Source organism: Phacochoerus africanus, chromosome 1 (genome assembly GCF_016906955.1).
Source record: "Phacochoerus africanus isolate WHEZ1 chromosome 1, ROS_Pafr_v1, whole genome shotgun sequence".
Lineage (NCBI taxonomy): Eukaryota > Metazoa > Chordata > Mammalia > Artiodactyla > Suidae > Phacochoerus > Phacochoerus africanus.
This window is the reverse complement of record NC_062544.1, coordinates 57,653,517-57,665,900: the sequence shown is the minus strand read 5'-3', so window position 1 is coordinate 57,665,900 and position 12,384 is coordinate 57,653,517. Positions and strand designations below refer to the sequence as shown.

Sequence of the window (12,384 nt, the reverse complement as noted above, 5' to 3'; positions counted from 1 at the left end):
TCCCTGGCCTGTCACAGTGGGTTAAGGATACAGCCACAGCTGTAGTGTTGGTTGCAAGTGTGGCTTGGATCTGATGCGTTTTTTTTTTTTTTAACCTTTGTTTTTATGTATTTACTTTCCTTTTTTTAATTACACTTAATGTTATATATACAGTTTCACTGGTTGAAATCTAAATGATAGAAAGTTTAATTATAAGTAAATTTAACTGGAATCAATTTTAATGTAAGTACCTGGGAAAAAATGTTAAATTAATGATTTTATTTTCCCAAAACAGTAAAATTCAGAAATACTCTCCATCTGAATCTGCAAAAGTGTATGATAAGGCGATAAACCGAAAAACAGGAGTTCATTTTCATCCCAAACAAACACTGGACTTCCTGCGGAGTGATATGGCTAATTCCAAAATCACTGAAGATGTGAAGAGGAGTATAGTAAAACAGTATCTAGATGTAAGTAGTAAAACTGAAAAATATTTCCTTCTGATAATAGCATGTGTAAAGTAAATTCTTTTGAGAGAAATAGCTACCTCCTTTACATTGAAGGTAAGCTTTATGAACCATTAATTTTATCTCTATAGTTCTAATGAGTTACTTTAAGCTTGCCTTTCCCATTTCACCCACTGCCCCATCATTGTTTTTTCTTAGGAAATGCCAGCCTACCACTAACTATTTTAGTGAAAAGTTTTTTGTTTTTGTAGCTTATGGCAAAGACAGAAACTTCACCCACTGAATAAGACCCCTCATCGTCACAGACACCACATTGGGTTCTTTTTTTTTTTTTTGGCCACTCCACAACATATGGAATTCCTGGGCCAGGGATCAGATCTGAGTCACATTTGCAACCTGTGCCACAGCTACAGCAACACTGAATCCTTAACCCACTGTGCTGGGCTAGGGATTGAACCTACATCCCAGAGCTCCAGAGATGAGAACTCCAGTAAGCTGCATTGGGAACTCCATATTTTAGCTAAAAGTTTTTAGGCAAGTTTTAGGGAAAAGCTATGCCCATATATGTGTTTGTTTGTTTGTTTTAACATAGTGGATTACATGGTTTGTACTTCATAAAAGAAAAAACCATGATAAGTCATCCTTCTACCCTCTTCAGCCATGAGGACACTGGTTTGATCTCTGGCCTCACTCAGTGGGTTAAGGATCCGGTGTTGCTGTGAACTGTGGTGTAGGGCTGCAGACACAGCTAGAATCCCACGTTGCTGTGGCTGTGGCGAAGGCCAGCAGCTACAGCTCCAGTTCCACTCCTAGCCTTCCATATGCTGCAGGCATGGCCCTAAAAAGATTTTTTTTTTAATTAAAAATTAAAAAAAATAAAATGTCTTCTAGAATAGGCAAATTTAGAGAGTAAGAGAATAGAATAGAGGTTACTGTATTAGGGCCCGGGAAGGAGAGAAGAATGGGGAGTATTGAGTGGGTACAGAATGAGTTTCTTTTTGGGATGATGAAAAAGTTTTGGAAATGACAGTTGTGGTGGTTGCACAATATTGTGAATATACTTAATGAATTAAATAAACACTTTAAAAATGGTAAATTTTATGTTATGTATATTTTACCACAATAAAAAAAAAATTCAGTGTTTTAAAAAATGCTTTTCAAGATTGTCCTAAAATGTAAAAATAAAGATTTTTTAATTTTAATCTACTTATGACTGAACATAACTAACAGTGATTTTCTGGACTAAGAATGTGACCTACACAGTGGTTTTCATATTATTCCTATGCAAACCTTTATACTCTAAATTTGAAATTTATTTTAGTTCTTCTTTAAAATTCTTCATCTTTTCCTTCTTCTTGTATCCTCTCATTGGCAGAAAGCAAAGGAGCAGAAAATGTTTAAATGTCTGTCAGTAATTAGTAATCACCTGGCTACTTGATAACTTGGACCAAAATCAGCAAGATCTGGCTTTGTAGGCCAAATCTGGCCAACTGCCTGTTTATGTAAAATCAAGTTTTATTGAAATAGCCAGGCTCATTCATTTATGTATTGCATTTTGGCCAGCAAAACCAAAAAACACTCAATGTCTGGCTCTTTACAGAAAATGTTTGCCAACCCCCAACTTGGACAATAGCTAAAGTCTATTTCACGCACACCAAAAATTACTGCCATGGAAAACATTTAGGAATCTGGCATCTTGTTTGAAATACTTACTTAAAATTCTAAATTACTATCTAATTTTTGTAGTTCAAACTTCTCATGGAACATCTGGACCCTGATGAAGAGGAAGAAGAAGGGGAGGTGTCGGCTAGCACAAATGCTCGAAACAAAGCAATTACCTCGCTGCTTGGAGGAGGCAGCCCTAAAAATAATGCAGCAGCAGAGACAGAAGATGATGAAAGTGATGGGGAGGATAGAGGAGGAGGCACTTCAGGGGTGAGGCGGAGGAGGAGTCAACGTATTTCGCAGCGTATTACGTAAAATGATTTTTATGTGCTTATATATGTCAGTCTATTAAATGTACACCAAGTAATGTAATACTTATGAGAAAAAACATTTTGTAGATAGAGATTCTCTACTTATCCATTTATACAACCTTTTGTAGAAAGTTTAACATAAAAGACAATAAAAAAGAAAAAAACAGAAATGAGATTTATCCAGCATAAAGGGTTATTAATTTTTCTTTGGACTGTATTAATGTGTGTTATCCTTTTTTATTGTTGCTAAGTTTTATGTAGCTTTATGGTTCATATGTATATATAATTTTATATATCAATAAGAGTAAAGACACGGGTACAAATTAAGAGTTACGTGGTTTTACAAGTATATGTTAACCCCTTGGCGCTGGCGGTCACGGTGCGTCTCATTGCCGGCAATGGAAGTGTGCTGGGAAATCCCAACTCCCGGCGTCAAGGGATTAAAAGCAATAAAAACAATAATTTCACTAAAATTATTTTGTGTAACACTTGGTCTTTTTTCCCCCCTCCCAATGTTTTAGTCATTGAGAAGGTCAAAACGAAATTCAGACTCTACGGAGTTGGCAGCACAGATGAATGAAAGTGTTGACGTCATGGATGTCATCGCTATTTGCTGTCCAAAGTACAAAGATCGACCACAAATTGCAAGAGTAGTACAGAAAACCAGCAATGGCTTCAGTGTTCAGTGGATGGCAGGCTCCTACAGTGGCTCCTGGACTGAGGCTAAGCGCCGTGATGGCCGCAAACTGGTGCCTTGGGTAGACACTATTAAAGAGTCAGACATTATTTACAAAAAAATTGCTCTAACGAGTGCTAATAAGCTGACTAATAAAGTTGTTCAGACTTTACGATCCCTGTATGCCGCCAAGGATGGGACTTCCAGCTAATGAATTTGTACATGCAGCCAAATTTACAGGAGTTTTTTTAAAGGCAGAAAAACTTGAAATATCAACATTCTGGCAAAAAAAAAAAAAAATCAGTTTTATGAAGAGTAAGAATGGAACCTGGGATGCAGGAACAAAAGAAGGAAATGTTGGGCAAACATTTTTGTGGGAGCTCCCTTCGCTGTTGTGCAGCAGAAACAGATTCTCAGTTCATTTTTACTCCCACTGTATTATAGTTTAACAAAAATTGTTTATATCTTGGAAAAAAAACTTTCTGTTTAAAAAATAAACAAGTGAATGTTGGAAATTAGTCTGTTAATGTTCTTAATAAAGTGTTCTTGGAGTTTAACCTAGCAGCGGATGGCTTTCTTTAGCTTAGCCCAGTTTCCAGGGAAGCATTGTTTTTTCCAGGCTGTAAAATGGCAGAATCTCCTGGATATATAATTTATTCTGTTGGAAAAAAAAAAAAAAGCATGCAGTATCTATGACCTATCTGCAGAAGGATTTTTTGTAAATGTAGATTTTGATGTATTAGGTCACCCTGAAAACAATACAAGAAAAGGGATCCCCAGGCAATCTGGTGGAGCGAATACTGCAATAAATTTTTTTACTTCTCTTTGTTACTTGTCTGTTTCCATTTGAATTTCTTATTGTAAAGATCTGTTTAAATCCATTTATATTATTTTGCAGTCTTTTATGTAAAATTTATTATATCACTGGTTTTCAAACAAAACATAAAATATTGTTTATACAGTTTGTATAGGCTGACTTCTGAATAATTGGTATCTATTATTTTCATTCCCATAAGAGGGTGTAAACAATTAACTCCAAGGTTTTATTGTATCCTGCAATATTTAGTATTAACTATATATGATTTAGCACTGTGCCAAACACATTTTCAAGAGTACATTTTGATATAAAAAGAAACTATAGTTTATTCCTTGTATGCTTCAATTTCTTTCTAGTGATGTCATGATGATGGTAATATTTATTTTTTAAACCTCGGGAAAAGGTAACAGTCTTGGGAAAAGGTAACAATCATGCTATTTTCGGGAACTAGCATTTCTCTTAGTTAAAATTATGTCATGTGTTATTTTAGAAATAGAATTGAGATGAATATGACACTTCGTAATAACATTACATTTTTCACAAGTTATTTTTTAATGCTGAAAAAAGGAGTAATTTTACTAGTTGAGATGTTTATTATTTTCTATTCTAAATGTTTTATACATCTTTTGGGAGCAGTTGTCGTTTATTTGTTTGTTATTACAGATGGGGAGGTGTGGGTATTTAATCAGTTGATTTGCATAGTTGATGCTCAGAAACAGGAATGCTTAAAATTTACAGGGGATGAGGTCTGTTTCAAATTTAAATCTTTTTAAAAATATGTACTATTTTTTAAGTCAGCTTTTTAAAACTGACCTCCAGAATGTTAAGTTTTATGACATTGGCCAATAAATGAAGATTATTTAATTTGTGAGGAAGAGTGACATTGCCATAAAATACCTTTTTGTGAACTCCTATTAAACCACTATGAAATAACTTTACAGGATCTATTTCCTATGTGGAATTATTTCAGAACATTTTCTTGAAGGAAATGTTTTCTCAGTCTTCCTTTTTCTTCCACCAACTGCATGTTTCCTCTTCCTTTTTATCGTGAACTATGTTGGACAAGATCAGATTTGGTTTTTCCCCTTTGGAGTTTATTTTATCAGCAAAAGATTTGAGGTGGCTTTCAAAAACAATAGTGATATATCAGTAAGAGTAAAATACCAATTAGGAAAAATAGAACATAAAGTCCAGCCTCTAGAGTTCTAAAGATAAAAGATATGGGAAGAAAAGCCAATTTCGAATGCTGTTGTGATCCTGACATTTAATGATGCGTGCTGTCTCTAAAGTTTTACAAAAACTCTGCTAGTTAAATATTTTATCCCCATTTTGTAGATAAGGAAAACTGAGGTTCAGAAGGATTCAGTAATTTGCTTGTAAGTGTCATAATAAGGATTTAAATTTGGAGTTGGAGTAATTGCATCTCGCTAAGCTAACTGAACATCAAGCATTAAAGGAGATGATCCTTTTTGAAAGTAAACAAGTTCTTAAAGGATCCTTAGAGTAAGTATACACGTACTTGGGGATCCTGTTTAGAGTAAGACCTCTGCTACCTCAGTTAGTCATAGATGAATTGCTGTGTTCAGCAGTTTTCCATTTGGTCTAAGCTCTAATGTTTTAGCTGTTACTATAAACCAAATATTGATATAACTGATGAAACCCTTAAATATACAAACCAAGGTTTTCAAAAAGTAGGTTTCTCAAATAAGATTTTAGGTCTTAACACTAAAATAAAGCCTTGGCAGTCAATTAGACAAAGTCAAAGTATATTGGAAATTCCCCGATTTCAATCTTAATCTATAGTTTGTTGATTCTGTGTAAGCCATATCATGTTTTATTGATTTGTATTGAAAAGATGTTATATTTGAAATGAAAGTTTTCAAGTATGTCTTCACTTTAATATATTAATATGAAATTTAGTATTTTCTCTTTAAACTTTTGGCAAGAATGGGTAAGAATTTTCTTTGGTTTTTTTTTGTTTTTGCATTTGTTTTGGCCACTCCTGAGGCATGCGGAAGTTCCCGGACCAGGGAGCAAACCCACGCCCCAGCAGTGATAATGATGGATCTTTAACCAAAGGCCACCAGGGAACACCAAGAATGGATAGTTTAAGAAAAAAAATATATATACCAAAATACAAATACGGCACATAGAATTCAGTAATCTCTAGTTGAAGAAATTCTGAGCTTTTAGGGAAAAGTAGTATATAGCAATTCTGTTAATATGTTGAGTGTTTGAATTGTTAGCAGGTAACTGAAGTACACAGGCAGTTTCTAACAACTATAGTTTATCTCATGGAGACAGGTAAGTCAAACTTTTTTCCCCCACACTTGTTGCATGTGGAAGTTCCTGTGCCAGGGATCGAACCCACGCCACAGCAATGACAACACTGGATCCTTAACCCCCTGTGCTACAAGAGAAATGTCTGAAAATTGTTTTAAATGCACTCCTTGTCCTATTGGACTCATCTGAGGAACACTTAACTGTCAATTTGGTGTGATATAAAGGTCCCTGATCAAATTCCAGTTGTATAGTTTATTGACCAAGACATAAAAGCCTCGTGTGTTTTGCATGACAACCAAGCAAAAACCACCAACCTACCCTTCGTTTTTAAGACTTCAGTTGTGTGTGGCTTCATTGCTCAGAGTGATGCTGTATGCACACATTTTTTTTCTCATCAGAATTTTTTAAACTATTTTCAACTTACTGTTAATGAACCCACCATGTGCTCATCACTCAGTTTCAATCAGTTCTGAATTCCTGATCAGCTTGTTTGAGCTATACCCTATACATTCCCCTCCTTTTTTTTTTTTTTTTTGGTCTTTATATATTTCTTCATCTGTCTTTTATACTTTGCAAATTTTTTATGAAGAAACTGGTTTGTCTTTGGGTTCTTATGAAGAGAGTTAATTCTAAATAGAGGAATAAGTTATTTTCTAGTCCATAATCCTTTTCCTTACCTGAATTTATTACAGGTTTGAGAGGCATTGTCTCTTATCCAAACTTACATGTATTGATTCTTGAACTGCATAATTAGAACAGAGGTACCATTACAGAGATTTTGAAGATGATGATTGGTAAACATGCTTTGTATTTTAGTTGGCAAATGCCAAGCAGGCAATTGGAGATTAAGAACTGCAGTAAGAGAACAGAAGTTTAAGGAGATTAACAGAGGATACCCTGTGACTATAGTTCTTTAGTTAAACTGTGTTAACTATTGCTTGAAATGATCGGACTGCAGGCTGTGGTTATTTTTACTACATAATTCATAGACATTATGGTTTTTGCTGATTGGAAGTTTGCTTCTGTCTCTGTAGTCATGACTTTTTTCAGTCACTGTTTAATCTCTACCACTTGGAACCTTAGAAATGAAAATTATGTTGTGTTACTTTGTCAACTTCATCTTTGACATTACTAGTCTTTCTTCTGCTAAAATGTGTCTGTAAGTTTGACTTGAACATAACTTGCCTAGAATTATAATTTAGGCTTTACCTTTATTAGATATTGATCCTGGAACAAAGAACAGGAAAAAGTAATTAGAATCTAAGTTTGTCATAAAAGGTAAACCAACAGTGGATCTACACATTCCATAGTTTTAAAGCTATTTATAGAATTATACAGTATGAGCAATGTCATATCCTTTAATCCAGATGTTCTTAACTACTTTGGAATGCATGAACCTCTGTGAATCTAATGAAAACTGAGCAAATTTATACCCAAAGTTATGCATGCAATTTCAAGGGATTCATGGTCACCCTTCTTAGGTCTATGTAGGAATGACCTGACTTGAAAATCTGCAGATTACAGGTTAAGAAGAACTTTCTGATCCAGACTCTTCTTTTTAAAAAGATGAAATTGAGGCTCAGAGAGGTAACCCATCTGTTACCTATCTACTTGGTGTCAGAGCCGAGAGCATCCCTCAGGGCTCTTAGCTCCCAGATCAGTTTTTCTTAGAAGGAAGATTTCAAGATCCTTTTTCAGTCACCTGTCAGGATCTGAATGTAGCCCACTTGATGACTAAATGTAGATTTTGAGATGGATACCATCCTGTTAGATAAGAGGACATGGTAAAACGTAATATTTTTGGTGTTCTATTCTTGGTTTTCTTTTACATTACCTGACTTGATATAGAAGAGGAGGATTGATGAGAAGTCAGAAGACAGGCTAAAGGCATGTGTTTCTAAAATAAGTGTTATATGAAGTTTAGTGAACAGAATCACTTAGCATGTTATGTAGAACTTAAAGCATGAGCAGCACAACGTGTGGAGGGTAGTAAAGTGTCAAAAGATGAAGCTATGGAAATAAAGGGAGGTAAGTATACAATTTTGAGAACTTAAATGTGTGGCCAGTGGGAGGACCTTAAGCAAAGGATTACTTCCTGAAAGCACTCTGGCTGCTAGGAGAGGATGGATCTGAGGGTGTCAAGAAAGGACACCAATGCAGTAGTCTCGGGGATGGTGAAATCCTGAACTAGGGTAATGATGGTGATAGAGATAGACTGGAGAGATTGAAGATGTATTTAGGAAATAAAAGTAGCAAAACTCAACAGTTGACTGATGAAGTAAAAGGACGGCAAGTCGAGGATAGCTATCTGGTTTTTCTAAATGACTGGGTTCTTTTTTTTTTTTTAATGGCCAACCCACAGCATATGGAACTTCCTAGGCCAGGGACTGAATCCAAACCACAGCTGTGATCTACACTGAAGCTGTGGCGACACCAGGTACTTTGTAACCCACTGCACCAGGCTGGGGAGCGAACTCATGCCTCCACAGTGACCTGAGTCACTACAAATGGATTCCCTTTTTTTTTCTTTCTTTTTTTTTTTTTTTTAGGGCTGCACCCACAGCATATTGAAGTTCCCAGTCTAGGGGTCAAATCAGAGCTGCAGCTGCCTGCCACAGCCACAGCCACAGCAACTCAGGATCCGAGTCACATTTGTGATACCACAGCTCAGGCAGCGCTGGGTCTTTGATCCACTGAGCAAGGCCAGGGATTGAACCCTCATCCTCTGGATGCTAGTCGGGTTCGTTAACTGCTGAGCCACAACGGGAACTCCTGCAGATGGGCTCTTAACCCACTGCTCCACAGCAGGAACTCCTAGGTTCAATTTTAACTACGTTGAAAGAATGCTTGAGGGATATTCAGACGATGCCCACAAAATGGGGACATACACAAGCATGACACTCTCAGGGGGCAAGTTTGGACAGGGGCTACATTTGGGACTCTTTAAGCATGTATGCTTTAGTAAGCAGCACAGAGCCAAAGAAGGACATTGGAGACTCCAAATACTTAAGGTGCAATGAGAGAAAAAGGCATTTGTGGAGGAGACAGGAGAAATGACTAGAGGAGTCTGGGAAGAATCCAGAAATTAAGGGATTTAGAGAGTTTCAAGAAGGTAGAGAGCAGCATATATAAGATGAAGACAAAAATGATCCCACCCTTTGGGATATAAATGGTAAGCTTTAGGGGAGAGTGGTTTCAGAGAGGTTAAAAGCAAAGCTAGATTGTAGTTGGGTGAGAAATAAATGAGAATCGGGGAGAGTGGAGTGTAAGAAGTGAGGCAGCAGAATACTGAAATCCTGAGTGGTGAAGCTGGAGAGAAAAGCAGATAACAAAGGACCTAAAAAGCCATATTTAAGAGTTTGGAAGAGCTTTCAACAGTAAATGTTCTCAGGGTTGTGGTTCAGAAAGATGGCTCACTGGCCGCAAGGTGGAAGACTGCGCTGTTGCCAACCCGCATTATTTTTCTCCATCTGAGCTCAGCCGCTCAGTAGGGGCTGAGCCAGGAGTGAGAGTTTATTAGGTGGTAGTAGAAGAGCCAGATTGAGAGAAAATGGAAGGATCAACGTTCAGAGGTCTCCACGAGGTGGAAGAGCAAGCAGAATGAGAGTGGCAGAAGTGGAATGGTGGGATAATAAAGCCAGAGAAGTGTGTGCAATTTCTGAAGTGGAGTTGTGGAAACCAGGCACAGGTATGCGTGGTTTACTCCCAGGAATGGGCGAGAAAAGTGAAGTGGTGAAGTTATTAGAGAGATGAAGGAATCAGAGGTGACATTCTGCCCTCCTTTCCGGAGCTTAAAACATTGGATCCTAACTCTTTCATGGCGCAGTGTTTGTCTTGGAGATCACTTGGTACTGACACTGGTTCCTTTTTAGTTTTTGTAGATGCAATCATTTGCCATGTATTTGCTGAGTGCCTCCTATGAGCAATGAACTGTGCTGGACCCATTGACAACAGGCTTGTGTTTTAGCAGGAGAGGTAGGAAATGAACCGCAAAGTGCACAATTATACAGTTATTACCTTATAGTTGAAATGAGTGCTTAAAAGGAAAAGTAACAGAAGCCATGAGAGTACGTAGCCCTGAAGTACTGGAGGGCTCAGGGGGACCAGAAAGTCTTTCTTCTCCAAGTGAAACCAAAGCCTGACACGTAATAGATAAAACCACCAGATAGTATTGGCCGAACCACTGCAAAAAGGAAAGTGGGTTTTTTTTTTTAATTGCCCCCAGAAATTCACTCCTTAGGGACATGAATCTGAAGGAAAAAATAGATGGAGGAAGGGGATGTAAGGAGAATCCAAAGTGATGACAGCATAAGCAAAGGGCCTGAAGAAAAAAGCATATCACTTTTAGAATCTTTGCAATTCCTGTGAATGGCAGAGGATAAGTGAGAGTAGAATGATGAAGCTGATAGAATAGATAGGCCAAATCATGCATTTGTAGGTGACATTAAGGATGTCCCATGAGCAGTGAGGAGACATTAGGAAATTAAGTGGGAAGTGGAACAAGGATTTGCGTTCGTGAAGTCAGATTTGCATTTTTTTTGTCCATACCCACAGCATGCAGAAGTTCCCGGGCCAGGGATAGAGCCCATGCCATGGTGGTGACCCAAGCTACTGCAGTGACACCAGATCCTTAACCTACTATGCTACAAGGGAACTCCAGATTTGCTTTTTTTTTTTTTAAAAAAAAAAAGCACTGACAATGATATGAGGGGGGCCATGACGCCCTGTGGAAGATGATGACAGCTTGGGCTAGGGTGGAGGTAAATGCAAGGAGAGAAATGGCCTCATTTGTAGTGTCTAGGACATTGAAATTGGTCACATAGCTTTAGTCACCTAAAATAATGGCCAGCAATTAAAAATTAAATTGTAGGAGTTCTACTGTGGTGCAACGGGATCAGCAGCATCTTGGGAGCACTGGGATGCAGTTTCAATCCCAGGCCTGGGACAGTGGATTAAGGATCCGGCATTGCTACACCTGTGGTTTAGGTCCCAACTGTGGCTCCTTTCTGATTCCTGGCTCCAGAACCCCATATGGCTCAGGACAGCCAAAAAAAAAAAAAAAAAAAAAAAAAAAAAAAAGATTTGATGAGTGAGACAAGTCTCCCTGAGTAGATATCTCCATAAAGGATAACATGACTTACTCCTGGTTCATCTGGAGGACAGCCCATGAGGAGTGACCGTGATTTGAAGTGAATAAAGAAATCAAAAGATGTGACAGAATCCAAAAATAAGAAAAGTAGCCTTGGTGGATTTCTGCATCACTTAAAACCGTCAACTAGGAGTTCCCGTCGTGGCGCAGTGGTTAATGAATCCGACTAGGAACCATGAGGTTGTGGGTTCGGTCCCTGCCCTTGCTCAGTGGGTTAACGATCCGGCGTTGCCGTGAGCTGTGGTGTAGGTTGCAGACGCGGCTCGGATCCCACGTTGCTGTGGCTCTGGCGTAGGCCGGTGGCTATAGCTCCGATTAGACCCCTAGCCTGGGAACCTCCATATGCCGCAGAAGCGGCCCAAAGAAATAGCAAAAAGACCAAAAAAAAAAAAAAAAAACCGTCAACTAAATATTTAAAGCCTTGTAATCCCAAGATAAAAATTTTAATGGGACACACTTTTAATGCAGCAATCAAGTTTCAGAGTTCCTTTGTGGTGGGTTAACCACCTTGGTGGATGGGTTCAGAGTGAGTTAAGGATCTGGCACTGCCACTACTGTGGCTCAGATCACTGCTGTGGCACAGGTTCCATCCCCGGCCCAGGCACTTCCGCATGCTACAGACAAGGCCAAAAAAAATCAAGTTTCTGTCATTTAACAGTTTAATTTTTCTAATTTAAAGAAATAATTCCTTTCATACAGGCAACCACTCTGAACTCTAGGTAGTTACATCCATATTTCTAAGGGATATACTACTACAATTTATTAATTCTAGACCTTAGATATTGAATTACGTTATCTATTGACTTTTTAATGACATGAGGACTTGGCTGTAATACTCTTTCCCTCTCCTCCCAATATGGACATCCCCATATTTAATGAGCATTTATGTAACATAAAACTATGCCTAAATATTTTTCAATCAGAGTTAATGTTTATGCACTTTGAGTACATTTCCTTTCTTGTATATTCTTGTTTTTCCTTTAATGAAATTGCTTTTGCTCTTGCTTTTTGGCCGCCCCATGGCATATGGAGTTCTG

General features: G+C 37.8%; 1 protein-coding gene across 5 annotated transcripts in view; it reads left to right on the top strand.

Moving 5' to 3' along the window:
- Positions 1-3,929, top strand: part of NIPBL (NIPBL cohesin loading factor) — a 212,951-nt gene extending 209,022 nt beyond the window's left edge. For 4 of the 5 annotated variants that reach the window (XM_047766921.1, XM_047766931.1, XM_047766949.1 and 1 more), the window contains 3 exons: positions 275-449; positions 2,193-2,381; positions 2,944-3,929. In XM_047766921.1, the coding sequence (XP_047622877.1) occupies positions 275-449; positions 2,193-2,381; positions 2,944-3,309 (730 nt within the window). In that variant the 3' untranslated portion in view covers positions 3,310-3,929. Of the gene's footprint in view, positions 1-274; positions 450-2,192; positions 2,423-2,943 lie in introns of all 5 variants that reach the window. The other variant, XM_047766939.1, reaches the window with a different exon arrangement.
- The last annotated feature ends 8,455 nt before the right edge of the window (positions 3,930-12,384 follow it).